The 16,540-nt window shown below is 43.0% G+C and overlaps 1 protein-coding gene across 1 annotated transcript in view; it reads left to right on the forward strand.

Annotated features, from left to right (window-relative positions):
* The window catches only part of DNAH1 (dynein axonemal heavy chain 1), a 799,478-nt gene that overhangs the window by 178,099 nt on the left and 604,839 nt on the right, over positions 1-16,540 (forward strand). The window contains exons 13-14 of the mRNA XM_030205737.1: positions 1,051-1,244; positions 11,343-11,568. Of these exons, the coding sequence (XP_030061597.1) occupies positions 1,051-1,244; positions 11,343-11,568 (420 nt within the window). The remainder of the gene's footprint in view (positions 1-1,050; positions 1,245-11,342; positions 11,569-16,540) is intronic.

Here is a 16,540-nt window from a genome sequence, read left to right on the forward strand (position 1 = left end):
CCCGATCTTGACTAAGCTCCTGAGGATCCATTCCTTCGGCAAAGGATTCCTTTATGCTTATCCCACGCATGTTTGAATTCCGTTACCGTTTTCATTTCCACCACCTCCCGCGGGAGGGCATTCCAAGCATCCACTACTCTCTCCGTGAAAAAATACTTCCTGACATTTTTCTTGAGTCTGCCCCCCTTCAATCTCATTTCATGTCCTCTCGTTCTACCACCTTCCCATCTCCGGAAAAGGTTTGTTTGCGGATTAATACCTTTCAAATATTTGAATGTCTGTATCATATCACCCCTGTTTCTCCTTTCCTCCAGAGTATACATGTTTAGTTCAGCAAGTCTCTCCTCATACGTCTTCTAACGCAAATCCCATACCATTCTCGTAGCTTTTCTTTGCATCGCTTCAATTCTTTTTACATCCTTAACAAGATACGGCCTCCAAAACTGAACACAATACTCCAGGTGGGGCCTCACCAACGACTTATACAGGGGCATCAACACCCCCTTTCTTCTGCTGGTCACACCTCTCTTTATACAGCCTAATATGGAAAGTGCTACATGAGTGTGGTTGAAGTCAAAGCTATGGGAAGTTTTCCTTTATGGGATTACTCAGATGATGTCACTCATCTGTGAGGGTTCCTGTCCTGCTGTTCACAGAGAACACTTGCAATGGTAAATAACTTGGTTTTTTAAAAAAAGGTGCCCTTTTTCTTTCCCTGGAAAATTACTTCTAGTGTTATTAATTTGTGCTGACAGCAGTAACATGCTTTATTAGTAACTTGGTCCTATTTTACCTGTGGGTAAAATAATGAGCGTTAAAGTGGTAGTGGACTTTAGTAACTCTAGCTGTTAGTTTTAATTAAAGATGTTCTCTCTTTTGCTTATTTAATGGGAAAGTTCATCTCTGTCTCCTGTTCTCTTTGAAGAGACCGTTCACCTCATTTCTTGTTGAAGCTCATCTGTAACCATATTGGAGAGAACCTTCAGAATTACTGAGAGAGCCTATAAACAGTCCTTGCTTAAAATATTTTCTTCTTTTGGGTGATTTCAGTTCGTCCTGGAGGATATGTTCATCAGTAGTACGCCTTTACTGGAGACAGTGGGTTTACATGAGCCTCCTGTGGAAGAACTGCGAAATACTATCCGCAACGCTGTACGAAAGGCAACAATACCCCTTTGTGCTTATGCTAAACAATATGAGAAGAACTTGGAGCTTAATAATATAGACCTGGAATCTTACATGAAGTAAGTGCTCTGTTCTGGTATCTGTTCTTTTGAATGATAATCTGTAGCTGGATACAATTACCCAAGGTCTGAATTTAGATACTGGTTTCATGGCCCACTATAGGTGTGAATTGACTTAACTATGTTTAGGGTATCTTAAGCTAGGGCCGGTGTTAATCATGCAGGGGCCTAGATCAGAACCTGGGGAGGGAATCTCAAAGCCTCCCTGCAGGGTATGCCACCTTCAACTTGAGGCGGGCTTGGGTCTTCTAGTGGCATGGGGTCCAGGGCAATTGCTCTGTTTGCCACCATCTAACACCTGTTCATGGTCTTATGTTGTGGTCATCCCATGAACATTTTGTGTTTGCAATGGGAGAGATAATGAAGTCAGCAGATATTAGCTTTGTTTATGAGAATGCTGGGCTTGATGGTCTCCATGTGACTTCTGTGGACTAATTAAATCCAAATTTGAATTTACTACAGCTGCTTGCTGCTATAATTTGCTATAATTTCTGTCCTCCTGCTGACTTTATAACTATTCTTTTGCCTTGTGAGTTTTTTGTGCTCAAATTGACTGTTCAATGAGAGTGCTTATTTCAAGACCTGTGTTTGAAACTTCTTCCTACTGCAGAGCTGATTGAAGTTTAATTTAATTAATTTGGCTCCTGTTGTACCTGGTGCCTAGTAGAGTCTCTATCTGTAAGGGAGGAGCTGCTTCCTGGAGAGTTGGGAATTCCTGAGAAGCACTACAAGCCTGAAAGCCAAGCTTTTCTGAATCTATATATCAAATTTTTGTGTTTTCTTTGATTCATAGATTCTATACTGCTGTCTTAGCTGTGTGTCTTTCTCTAATTTCTTCCTAGAACATTGCTGACTTTACCTCCATCTATCCAACATAACATAAGAATAGCCTGGTCCACCTAGCCCAATATCCTGTTTTCAACAGCAGCAAATCCAGGTCACATGTACCGGCAGAAATACAAATAGTAGCAACATTCCATGCTACCAATCCCAGGGCCAGCAGTGGCTTCCCCATGACTGTCTCAATAGCAGACTATGGACTTTTCCTCCAGGAACTTGTCTAAACCTTTTTTTAAAATCCAGATACACTAACTACTGTTATTACATCCTGTGGCAAAAAGTTCCAAAGCTTAACAATTCATTGAGTGAAAAATATTTCCTCCTATTTGTTTTAAAAGTATTTCCTTGTAACTTAATTGATTGTCCCCAAGTATTTGTACTTTTTGAAAGAGTAAAGAATCAATTCACTTCTGCTTGTTCTATACCTCTCAGGATTTTTTAGACCTGAACAAGAAGAAAAATGAAAAAAAAAAAAAAACTTCCTTCCCTCTCATTTGCAGAGGCCCTTTCTGCTATAATTAGCTATATTTCTGTCCTCCTGCTGGCTTTATAGTCCTCTCCTTCTCACCCCTAGGCTAGCTCTCCCGATATGGAAAAGCCAAAAAATAGTTATCTTCAATAAACCCTCTACTGGACTATCCTGCTTGTTGATTATCCCTTAACATGGTGTACCTTCTCACACTTATTAATCATATCAACATGACTTTCAGTCAATGCAATATTTTTTGTGGCTTGGTCCTAAGCCAAACCATCTGGAACCTTAGAGCTTGCCCCATCTGTCTCCAAATATCAGCTATGAAAAATGAAATCAACTGACTAAAGAAGGAATTGGCAGCAATTAAGGAATCATCCAGAACTACCCAATTCCCAGCCAATTTACCACCAGCACTGCCACAGAGAGTAAAACAACAAAGGAATAGATGGGGCATAGTAGGCTTTAGGTAGATGATGACCTGTTTCACAGAGGCATTCACCCTCCCAATCTTTGCCTCTATATAATTCCTTTGCTGCTTTGGAGCATTATGATGATCAGAAAAGAAGAACTGAGGTGGAGCCAGAGGCAAGGAATGCAACTCAATTCAAAGGACCTCCCAAAAACAATGACAAATGTTCTCAAAGCAGAAAATTATTACTGCTACAAGACTCTGTTATAAGAGGAATTAACTAAAGAACACAGTTCAAGGGTTCCAATCTAGAAGTACCAACCATATACTGAATATGTTCCGAGAAGAAAGTAAGGATTCTAATGTTGGTATTGTAATCTACCTGGGAACACATGACCTGGTCAACAATAGCGAGTTTGGAGAGCAGAGAACATCCAGAAGCTTGGAGAGGGACTCAAATCTTTGGTTCGGACTGTAACTTTTACTGAAGTTATTCCTACATATAGAAAGGAAGAGGAAAGAATAAGTAAAACAGAGGAGTTCAATAAGTGGCTTGAAGCCTGGTGCAAAGAAGAAGGTTTTAGATACATGAGGATGGAGTAGTATGTGGAAAAATAGCAGGCTATATACTGTAATGATGGGCTACATCTTTCTATGACAGGAAAAAGGATCCTTGGGGAGAAATCTAGACTATTTTTCTAGACATGTAAACTAGAGGGTGGAGGTGACAAAAAGAAGCAAGAGAATTCAGAAATCTAAACTCACTTAATAACACATGGAAAGCAATGAGCACAAATGCTCGTAGCCTAAGTAAAAAGGTTCAAGATTTGCAAGCCCTGATATTTGAGGAAGACTTTGATATTGTTGCCATTGCAGAGACATGGTTCAGTGATTCCCATGAATGAAATGCGACCATACTTAGCTATAATCTTTTTAGGAAAGATAGGGAGTGCCGAAATCTTGGAGGAGTAGCAGTGTATGTGAAAAATAATATCAGAGCGACAGAACCTGTGGAAAGAAAAAAGCTATATGGATCATCATGGAAAGAAAAGATGGAATGTGTATCTACACTTGTTTTATCTACAGACTTCAAGCTTAAATGGAGACAAGCATCTGATCAAAGATATCCATAAGCTTGGAGTGAAAGGGGAGGTGCTGTTGGTGGGAGATTTCAACTTGCTTGATGTGGATTGGAATGTCTCCTTGGCAGAATCGGAAAGAAGCAGAGAGATTGTGGATACTTGTCAAAGTGCTTTGCTCAGACAAATGGTGATGGAATCCATGAGGGAAAGGGTGACTCTGGATCTAGTGCTCACAAATGGAAGAAGTGTTCAAATGTCTGGGTAGTTGTCCCCCTAGGCAATAGTGATCATCACACAATATAGGTTGATATAAGAGCAAAAGTGGAGTGGAGATGCAGAAAACTCAATTTACTGATTTTCAGACTGAAGGTGCTGATGGCATGGGTAGGCATAGGAGACGTGGAAGGGCAGCATTCCAAGCTATAAATATGGCAATAGTTCTTTATGCAAGGAAAGTAAACAAAAACAAGGGAAACTGCAAGACTATATGGTTCTTCATACAAGTGGCCAAAAAAAAAAAAAAATAAGGGCAGAAGAGGCTACACTCAAGAAATACAGAAGAATGCAACCAGAGGATTACTGAAATGATTACCCAGTTAAACTCAAGGAAATATGGCTAGCGAAAACATAGGCAGAAGAAAAAATGACTAAAGATGTAAAGAGAGGTGACAAGACTTTTTTCACATATATTGGGTACAGGAGAAAAGCTAGGAATGGATTTGTAAAACTGAAAGATGCTGAGAACAGCTATTTTAGCATGATGAGAATAAAGGGAATATGCTAAACAAATACTTCTCTTTGGTGTTCACGGAAGAAATCCTGAGGAAGGACTGTGATCAGCTGCCAAGGGTATATCTGGGAATGGAGTGTATATTCTAACGTTCACAGAAGAAAATGTTTATAAACAACTTGAAAATCAAGGCAGGAGAAGCTGTAGACAGGCAAAGCTGGAACAATCGAACTGGAACCACAGGACTGGAACTAAAGCAGTAGGCAAGCAGGGAATAAGCAGGACAGAGCAACCGGTCTTCACCTGCACTTGACCGCCGTTTTGAGCCACTGAATTCCTACCATCTGAAGTACTTGACCTGGAAGGTCATTTTCTTGGTGGCTGTTATTCAGCTCGTATGGTCAGTGAGCTTCTGGCCTTGGTAGTACATGCACCTTATATCAAATTTCATCATAACAGAGTAGTCCTCTGCACGCACCCTAAGTTCCTTCCAAAGGTGGTGTCGGAGTTCCATCTGAACCAGTCAATTGTCTTGCCAACTTTCTTTCCCTGTCCTCATACCCACCCTGGCAAAAGCAGTTTACATACCTTGGACTGCAAGAGAGCATTGGCCTTTTCCGTGGAGCGGACAAAGCCCTTTAGGTAGTCTGCCCAGTTGTTTCTTTCGATCCCAACAGGAGGGGAGTCGCCATCGGAAAACACACTATCTCAAATTGGCTAGCAGATTACATTTTCTTCACTTATATCCAAGCTGGGCTGTCTTTAGAGGGCCATGTCACGGCTCATAATGTTAGAGCCATGGCTGTGTCAGTGGCTCACTTAAAGTCAGCCTCCATTGAGGAGATTTGCAAGGCTGCAACATGATCATCAGTCCACACATTCACATCTCACTACTGCCTTCAGCAGGATACGCGACGTGACAGTCGGTTTGGGCAGTCGGTGCTGCAGAATCTGTTCGGGGTTTAGAATCCAACTCCACCCCCTTAGACCCAATTTTGTTCTGTTCTAGGCTGCACTCTTAGTTGTCATGGTCAATCTATGTTATGTCCTTGCCGTTGCGAGGCCCAATTGACCAATGTTCATTGTTTTGAGTGAGCCTGGTTGCTAGGGATACCCCATATGTGAGAACAAGCAGTTTACTTGTCCTTGGAGAAAGCGAAGATACCTGTAGCAGGTATTCTCCGAGGACAGCAGGCTGATTGTCCTCACAAACCCGCCCACCTCCCCTTTGGAGTTGTTGTTGTTTATTTGAATTTATACTTTTTGATTAAACTGAGGAGGCACGCTCACGCGATGGGCGGGAAGTAATCCGCGCATGCGCAGTGCGCACTGTTCGTGCGCCAGAAGACTGGCAAAACTTCCCTTTTTTCTTGCAAAACTTTGCCGATTCCTGGGCTGACACAGACGTCGACCCACATGTGAGAACAATCAGCCTGCTGTCCTCGGAGAATACCTGCTACAGGTAAGTATCTTCGCTTTATCACTGGTTGCCTATTGAATATAGAATCCGGTTTAAAATTCTTGTATTAGAATCTAAAGGTTTTTATGAACTGCAACCTTCTTATTTGAGTACCTTTAGCCCCATGTGCCGCTTAGAATTTTCAGATCATTGCAAGATTTTAGGATGGGGGTACCTAATATGGCAAAGGCACAGTGGAAGAAATCTATGCGAAAGTGAGCTTTTATGTTTTTTAACACCAAAGATATGGAATGGACTTCCAAAATCTGTGTGAGTAGATGCAAATTTAATGAAGTTTAAAAGGTTGCTGAAAAGTTATTTTTTGTGGTAGGCATTTGATTTTCCCGATGAGGGAGAGATGAAGAAAATTTGTTGACGAATCTGCAATATGATGGACCCTTTTACTAAGTCGCGTTGGCGCCTATTTGGAACTACCACCCAGCTACCGCGAGCCCCGGGTGGTAATTCCATTTTTTTATGCGCTTCCGATACACGTGGAAGAAAATATTTTTTATTTTCTACCTACTGCGTAGTGTTAACCGGATAGTCATCGGCAGTGTATGCGTGCTGACGATTACCGCCCGGTTAATGCATGAAACCTTACCGCTAAGTCAATGGGTGGTGGTAAGGTCTCATGCCCAAATTGGACGTGCACAAATTTTTATTTTGCCACACGTCCATTTTCGACAAAAAAGGCCTTTTTTGCAGGTGTGCTGAAAAACGGACCTGCACACGTCCAATACATTCGTCTACACCAGAGCAGGCCACTTTTCGGCGCACTTTAGTAAAAGGATCCCTGAGTGTTCTTAATATGAAAGTTGTGGATTTTATCTGTTTGAATAATTGAGTTCTTTTCTTTTAAATTATTGTGTATTTTAATTTTAAACCGCCGTGATCTGAAGAAGCTAGGAGGTATATAACATTTTAATAAATGCAAACATTATAAGATTATTGTGCAAGCATTGATTGTATCTCATTTGGATTATTATAATCTACTCTATAACCAGTTGCACTGATAACATTTTTAAATGCTTGCAAACTGCACAAAGCATGGCAGCCATAAGTACATAAGTATTGCCATACTGGAAAAGACCAAAGGTCCATCAAGCCCAGCATCCTGTTTCCGACAGTGGCCAATCCAGGTCACAAATACCTGGCAAGATCTCAAAAAAGTACAAAACATTTTATACTGCTTATCCCAGAAATAGTGGATTTTCCCCTAGTCCATTTAATAATGGTCTATGGACTTTTCCTTTATGAAGCCGTCAAAACCTTTTTAAAACTCCGCTAAGCTAACCGCCTTTACCACATTCTCTGGCAACAAATTCCAGAGTTTAATTACACGTTGAGTGAAGAAAACCTTTCTCAGATTCGTTTTAAATTTACTACATTTTAGCTTCATCGCGTGCCCCCTAGTCCTTGTATTTTTGGAAAGCGTAAACAGACGCTTCACATCTACCCGTTCAACTTCACTCATCATTTTATAGACCTCTATCATATCTCCCCTCAGCCACCTTTTCTCCAAGCTGAAGAGCCCTAGCAGCTTTAGCCTTTCCTCATAGGGAAGTCGTCCCATCCCCTTTATCATTTTCGTTGCCCTTCTCTGCACCTTTTCTAATTCCACTATATCTTTTTTTAGATGCAGCGACCAGAATTGAACACAATATTCAAGGTGCGGTCACACCATGGAGCAATACAAAGGCATTATAACATCCTCATTTTTGTTTTCCATTCCTTTCCTAATAATACCTAACATTCTATTTGCTTTCTTAGCCGCCGCAGCACACCGAGAAGAAGATTTCAACATATCATCAACGTTGACACCTAGATCCCTTTCTTGGTCTGAGACTCCTAACGTGGAACCTTGCATGACGTAGCTATAATTCAGGTTCCTCTTTCCCACAAGCATCACTTTGCACTTGCTCACATTAAACGTCATCTGCCATTTAGACACCCAGTCTCCCAGTCTCGTAAAGTCCTCTTGTAATTTTTCACAATCCTCCCGTGATTTAATGACTTTGAAGAACTTTGCGTCATCAGCATTTAATTACCTCACTAGTTACTCCCATCTCTAGGTCATTTATAAATATGTTAAAAAGCAGCGGTCCCAGCACAGAGCCCTGGAGAACCCCATTAACTACCTTCTCCATTGAGAATACTGACCATTTAACGCTACTCTCTGTTTTCTATCTTTTAACTAGCTTTTAATCCACAATAGAATGCTACCTCCTATCCCATGACTGTCCAATTTCCTCTGGAGTCTTTCATGAGGTACTTTGTCAAACGCCTTCTGAAAATCCAGTGCAGTACTACAATATGCACTTCTTCCCTAAAATGCACGCTTTCATTAGCCAGAGCTTTGGGCCTTTGCCTTTTATATCCAAGCTAGAAATCTGACTTAAAAGTATACCACCAGGGAAAAATCTAATACTATAATGGTCTCTGTAGCACTCCATAGTGTGACCTCACCTTGAGTATTGCATTCAGTTCAGGTCGCTGTATCTCAAAAAAGATATAGTGGAATTAATAAAGTTCAAAGAAGAGCAACCAAAATGATAAAGGGGATGGAACTGTTCTCATATGAGGAAAGGCTAAAGAGGTTAGGGCTCTTCAGCTTGGAAAGAGACGGCTGAGGTGAGATATGATTGAACATAAGAGTAGCCATACTGGGTAAGACCAATGGTCCATCTAGCCCAGTACCCTGTTTCCAACAGTGGCCAAGCCAAGTCAAGTCACAAGTACCTGGCAGAAACCCAAATCGTGGCAACACTCCATGCTACCAATCCCAGGGCAAGCAGGTGCTTTCCCATATCTGTCAGAATAGCAGACTATGGACTTTTCCTCCAGGAATTTGTCCAACCCTTTTTTTAAACGCAGATAAGCTAACTGCTGTTACCACATCCTCCAGCATAGTGTTCCACAGTTTAACTATTTGTTGAGTGAAAAAATATTTCCTCCAATTTGTTTTAAAATTATTTCCATGTAACTTCCTTGAATGTCCCCTTGTCTTTGTACTTTTGGAATAAGTAAAAAAATAAATTTACTTCTACACCACTCAGGACTTTGTAGACCTCAATCATATCTTCCCTCATCAGTCTCTTTTCCAAGCTGAAGTGCCTAACGTCTTTAGCCTTTCCTCATATGAGAGGCATTCCATTCCCTTTATCATTTTGGTCACTCTTCTTTGAACCTTTTCTATTACCACTATATTTTCTTTTGAGATACTGTGACCAGAACTGAACTCAGTACTCAAGGTGAGGTTGAACCATGGAGCAATACAAAGGTCTTATTCACATTCCTTTCCCTAATAATTCCTAGCATCCTGTTTTCTTTTTTGGCCGCTGCTGCACATTGAGTAGAAGATTTCAGTATATTATCTATAGAAATCAAACAAAATAAAACATGGAAAAGAAAATAAGATGATACCTTTTTTATTGGACATAACTTAATACATTTCTTGATTAGCTTTCGAAGGTTGCCCTTCTTCGTCAGATCGGAAATAAGCAAATGTGTTAGTTGATAGTATATATAAGTGAAGCTTCAAAGCATTTCAATGATGGTCTAGCAAGGTGGGGGTTGGGTACATCAAAGCATTTCATTTCATTGGTAGTCTAACAGAATGGGTGTGGGTAGTTAAGAGGAGAGTGATAAACAGAGAAATACAACTTTATGGTTTATAATGGGCTAAAAAACCCAGATCCTTGTTAAGTCCTGTCTGTTGGGTGTCAAAATATTCAATCATTCTGACTGCAAAGGTCTTACGTTCCTATATTGTTTTAAAGTTACCTTTCAGGATTCTTACTGTGAAATCACTGGTGCAGTGTCCTGGTCCTGTAAAGTGTTGGCCTACAGGGGTGGGAATCTGACTGGCACCAGCTTTCTTCATGTTGTGTCTATGTAAATTGAATCTTGTCTTAAGCATCTGGCCCGTTTCTCCAATATAGCATTCTTCGTTACATTTTTTACACTGAATGATATATACCACATTGGAAGATGAGCATGTGAAAGATTCCTTTATGTTGAATGTTTTTCCTTTGTGAATAACTGTGGGGTCCTGTGAAATGTTTTGGCATAGCTTGCAGCTGGATCTGTTACAGGGAAACATGCCCTTTTCTTTTTCAGTCTGTGTTGGGAGTTTACTTCTGATTAGCTTGTGTTTTAAGTTGGGTGGCTTATTTGCTTATTTCCGATCTGACGAAGAAGGGCAACCTTCGAAAGCTAATCAACAAATGTATTAAGTTATGTCCAATAAAAAAGGTATCATCTTATTTTCTTTTCCATGTTTTATTTTGTTTGATTTGTATTGATTACCTTTAAGAGTGGACTAACACGGCTACCACACCTCTCTACTTAAGTGTATTACCTACAACAACAGCTAGATGTTTTTCATGGTTGCTGAACCCCAAGATGGACCCTAGCATCAGAGTTCTAAAAAGAAAAGTGTTACTTAGTTTGAGCAAAGATCTTACCTTTTTCAGATCTCAGCTGTATTCCCCTTTTTATTTTAAGACAGACTGAAAGCTAGGGATTCCTAACAGTGAGAAGACTACATCCTGCTTGTCCTTGGAGAAATCAAAGTTACTCACCTGTAGCAGGTGTTCTGTGAGGACAGCAGAATGGGTATTTCACTGCTTCCTTACCTCCCCTTCAATTTTATAAAGTATTGTATTAGACTGATCTAGTCCCACATTCGATGGCGGGCAGGAAAGTGCGTACTTGTACTATGAGCTGCTTCCATAAACTCCTGGAATAGATGCTGGGAAGCGTTTCCCATGATCAGCTTGTGCAGCGCTGCGTATGCCTTGTAGCGCTATAGAAATGCTAAATAGTAGTAGTAGTAGTAATCAGCTCCATCAGATGATATCACCCATCAATGAGAATACTCATCCTGCTGTCCTCAGGAAAACACCTGCTACAAGTGGGTAAATTCACTATACAGTATCTTATGGGTGGTTATACTCTGATAGCTGGAATATATCCTTGGCAATGAAATAACTTGACAGGCTAAACGAGTTGATTGGTCTTCTTCTGCCATCATGTGATGAGTTGACACAGTGCAGGGATTTTAAAGATTGTTCTTACTGTATATCTCTGTATTTGTAGAGGGTTCAGGAGCCAGAATATCTCTGCACAGGACATAAAAGTTGTTGTGGACATGCATCTACTAGAGAAAGAGCGATTGGATAATACCCTGCCAAGCACTATTGTCATTGGACCTTTTATGGTCTTGATTGAAGGTGTAAAGCAGAATCTGTCACGTAAGCGCAAGACACTTGCCAATGCTCTACTGGAGCTTCTGGCCAAGAATCTGCACAAGCAAGTAGAATATGTAAGTAGAAAAAACATCATATGTTGTACTGCACATAATAGTTAAGAAATAACACATAACTGGATATACAATAAAACCATGGTATGTGACAAACTTTGAAATGTTGTTTGATAGTCAAATGGCAGGATTGGTTAAAGGTTCCAGGTTTTCTAATCCTCTCCATAGGGGTGGGGGTAAGTCTATAAAGAGGGTGCCGACATTTAGGTCTTAAGAATGCACGTAAATGACCAGACTGCTGGCATGTACCTGCATATGTGTACACGTATGCGTGTAATTGCCAATATTCCAGCTACCTACTATTCTATAAAATGGTGCGTAAATGTGATGGCATGTAGTTTGAAGATGGGCAAAGTTATATGTGTAGAATACTATAATTACCTTCCATTTTTTGACAATCTAGGCACAAGTGTTTACACCAGCTTGTGTCTGGTTTTATTGGTTGCACCTAAATTATACATGCATCTTTTAACTGCTGTATTAGTATTTCATAAAGGAAAGTAGATCATAGGCATCATTTGCCTTCTTCAAATGGGGTGGGGAACAAGGGAATAAAATATTTTCAAGCCATTATATTTCTTTGTATTTTTTAAATTTGTTTACTCTGTTTAGATGTATTTTCGTTTCTCTAGTCTTCCCTTATTAATTCAGTGTTATCATTTTCTATATTTCCTTTCCCTTCTGATTTTTAAGTTTTCTTCTTCTTCTTTTACCCATTTTATTTTCCCAGCATTTATTTTAGATTCTTAGATTCTTCCATTGTTTTGTCAACTTTTTTTTGCTTATGTTATTTCTAGGTTTTATTTTTATTCCCCTTATTTCTTGTTTTTCTTTATCTTATCTATATCATTCTCCTCTCCCTCATCTTTTGCTCTCGCACACACACCCTTGCTCCTCTCCTCATATACATTTTTCTGTTCCACTTACTCACCCTTCCCCATCTCCCCATAATTCCATATCTGTCACTTGTTTCCCTTTTCTTCTTCCACACCTCCTTCCTTGTTCTTCTTTCCTCTACGCTCTCTCCTTCCTTTTATCCACTTCTACCCCTTATCTCTCATCTTTCCTCTCTGCTCTTCTTTCCCTTTCTTCTTTCCCCCTTCTTCTCCTCTTGCTTTTTCCCCTCCTTCATCTTCCCCTCCCCATCTCTTTCCTTCTCCCTCCTCCCACCCTCTCCTCCTATCTCTCCCATATCTCTCTTTCTACCAAACACACTCTAGCTTTTCCTGTCCCCTCCTGGCACTCTTCCTGCATCCCTCCTCCTCCCCCTAAACATTCTGTTTCTGTCTCCAGTGCCAGACACTGTGTGAAGTAATACAGTAACCTGAAAATGGACACCCAGAAGTTTACCATACCATACCATACTAACACCAAGAACTCAAACTGCAACAGCCCTAACTATGAAAAAGTCATCACTGCAATTTTTTTTATATGTTTATTAAAGAATGTGCAACAAGCAGTGGCGTACTAAGGGGGGGGGGGGCGGTGGGGGCGGTCCACCCCGGGTGCATGCCGCTGGGGGGGGGTGCCGCGCATCTGTCAGCAACGCTCATTCTCTGCTCCCTCTGGCCCCGCAGAGGGAGCAGGGAACGAGCATTGCTGACAGACGCGCGCCATCCCCCCCCCCAGCAGGTAAAGATGCACCAGGGGGGGTGTCGTTTCGCTGGAGGGAGCTGCCCCTTTCACATCCCCTGTCCCGCCCCTTCCACGCCCTCACCTCCCCCCTATCATCTCTCTCCTCCCCCCTCCCCTCTCCTTACTCTGCTATCCCTGGTGGTCTAGAGGTACCTCTTTGGGGCAGGAAAGAGCCCCCTCTTTCCTGCCCGGAGCTGCTAGCTGCCCTGCATCCTGTCCTGTGGTGAGTCCAGCTCTCGGCGTTTCAAAATGGCCGCCGAGAGTTGAAGTCTCGCAAGGCTGCTTCAACTCTCGGCGGCCATTTTGAAACACCAAGAGCCGGACTCACCACAGGACAGGATGCAGGGCAGCTAGCAGCAGCACTCCAGGCAGGAAAGAGGGGGCTCTTTCCTGCCCCGAAGACGAAGAGGTACCTCTAGACCACCAGGGATAGCAGAGTAAGGGGAGGGGGGATAGTCGCGTTTCGCCGGGGGGGAGGTCATGCTGCACCCGGGGGGCGGGGGGCACTGCACCCAGGGGGGGGGGGGGCGCGCATCGGCGATCTGCCCAGGGTGTCAGCCCCCCTAGGAAAGCCACTGGCAACAAGTAAAAACAGTTTCTAAGAGAAGCGGTGAACATAAATCCAACCCAACAGTTGCATCTTATAATTTCTTCATTTTAAGAAACACCTTCCCTCCTTCCCACTTTCTTATTGTTCCTCTCTACAACCCCCTCCCCCATTCCCACACATCCCCCTCCCTCCCTTTCCCCTTCTAAAGTTAACTTGCCATTAGGGCCTTGAAACCTATAACTCCTAGTAGGTAAGGTATGCAAGAGACCGCATATTCAAACCATCTTCTTCTTAACAAAGTAACCCCCTTCCCCAGTAAGACTGCAAATGCTGCCTATATCCCAGAACAGTGATCTACCCAGCTCCCAATCTATTAAGCACCAAACTCTACACTCTGGGGGACAGCAATTGGAGATAACTATCCCATATAAAGAAAAATTGCTTCTTGCATTTGGGTGTGCCCCTCGCATTTTGCACTTGCATTTAAAAAATGAGGGCATGAAACTTATTTTGCTAATTCCAGAAGAGGATAGGCTATCCCCCGATATTCATCTGGCAATGGGCAGCACTGTTAATGTCCGCCTCTGGTGTTGTACCCGGATATTCACTGGTATTGAATATCGTTGTTTTTTTTTTAACTGGCTAGCACATACCTGGTTGACTCAATATTCAGAGCTAACCAGCCATTCATTAGCATATAAAGATAGAACTTCAATTTTTTTGGTCTAAGATACTTGAACGTGTGCTGTTCACCGCCATTGTCTTGACTTTCTTGCATTTCAAGCTATTCTTGATTCACTTCAATCTGGATTTCGCCCTCTACATTCAACTTAAACTGCCCTTGCTAAAGTCTCCAATAAAGTCCAATAAAGTCTTCTCCCGTCCATCATGTCCTCCGAGTCTGTCGACAAGGCTGTTTCCACTTACAATGCCACGCTCTCCTCTGCCCTAGACACCCTTGCACGGTCCGTTTCCCATCCCACAAGGCGCACTAATCCCCAGCCCTGGCTTAACCCTTGCACCCGTTACCTTCGCTCCTGCACCCGATCGGATGAACGCCTATGGAGGAAATCTCGCACCCATACTGACTTCATTCACTACAAATTCATGCTATCCTCCTTCCAGTCCTCCCTATTCCTCGCCAAACAGGACTATTACACCCAATTGACTAATTCCCTCAGCTCTAACCCTCGTCGTCTCTTCGCCACCCTCAACTCCCTCCTCAAAGTGCCCTCCGCTCCCACCCCCCCCCCCTCACTCTATCCTCAATCACTGGCTGACTACTTCCGCGACAAGGTCCAGAAGATCAACCTCAAATTCACCACTAAACCTTCTCCTCTTCATCCTATCACCCACTCCCTCAACCAACCAACCCAGGCCGCCTCCTCCTCTTTTCCTGATATCACCGGAGAGGAAACCGCCCATCTTCTCTCCTCCTCGAAATGCACCACCTGTTCCTCAGACCCCATCCCCACCAACTTACTTAACACCATCTCTCCTACTATCACCCCCCCCATCTGTCATATCCTCAACCTCTCTCTCTCCACTGCAACTATCCCTGACACCTTCAAGCATGCTGTAGTCACACCTCTCCTGAAAAAACCTTCACTTGACCCTACCTGTCCCTCCAACTACCGCCCCATTTCCCTCCTACCCTTCCTCTCCAAAATACTTGAACGCGCCGTTCACAGCCGTTGCCTTGATTTTCTCGCCTCTCATGCCATCCTCGATCCAAGGTCATTACTCCATCCTCATTCTCCTCGACCTATCTGCCGCTTTTGACACTGTCAATCACAACTTACTTCTCGACACACTGTCCTCTTTTGGGTTCCAGGGCTCTGTCCTCTCCTGGTTCTCCTCTTATATCTCCCATCGTACCTTCAGAGTACACTCTCATGGTTCTTCCTCCACCCCTATCCCGCTCTCTGTTGGAGTCCCTCAGGGTTCTGTCCTTGGACCCCTTCTTTTCTCAATCTACACCTCTTCCCTGGGCTCCCTGATCTCGTCTCATGGCTGACGACACCCAGCTCTCATGGCTGACGACACCCAGCTTTATCTCTCCACACCAGACATCACTGCTGAAACCCAGGCCAAAGTATCGGCCTGCTTATCGGACATTGCTGCCTGGATGTCCAACCGCCACCTGAAACTGAACATGGCCAAGACCGAACTTCTTGTCTTCCCACCCAAACCCACTTCTCCTCTACCTACACTCTCTATCTCGGTTGATAACACCCTCATCGTCCTCGTCTCATCTGCCTGCAACCTCGGTGTCATCTTCGACTCATCCCTCTCCTTCTCTGCACATATCCAGCAGATAGCCAAGACCTGTCGCTTCTTCCTCTATAACATTTAGCAAAATTCGCCCTTTCCTCTCTGAGCACACCACCCGAACTCTCATCCACTCTCTCATTACATCTCGCCTTGACTACTGCAACCTACTCCTCACTGGTCTCCCACTTAGCCACCTATCCCCCCTTCAGTCTGTTCAGAACTCTGCTGCACGTCTTATCTTCCGCCTGAACCGATACACTCATATCACCCCTCTCGTCAAGTCACTTCATTGGCTTCCGATCAGGTACCGCATTCAGTTCAAGCTTCTGCTACTAACCTACAAATGCACTGAATCTGCAGCCCCTCCTTACCTCTCAACCCTCATCTACCTTACGTTCCTACCCGTAACCTCCGCTCTCAAGACAAATCCCTCCTTTCAGTACCCTTCTCCACCACTGCCAACTCCAGGCTCCGCCCTTTCTGCCTCGCCTCACCCCATGCGTGGAACAAACTCCC

The sequence above is a fragment of the Microcaecilia unicolor genome, chromosome 6 (assembly GCF_901765095.1).
Source record: "Microcaecilia unicolor chromosome 6, aMicUni1.1, whole genome shotgun sequence".
NCBI classification, from domain to species: domain Eukaryota; kingdom Metazoa; phylum Chordata; class Amphibia; order Gymnophiona; family Siphonopidae; genus Microcaecilia; species Microcaecilia unicolor.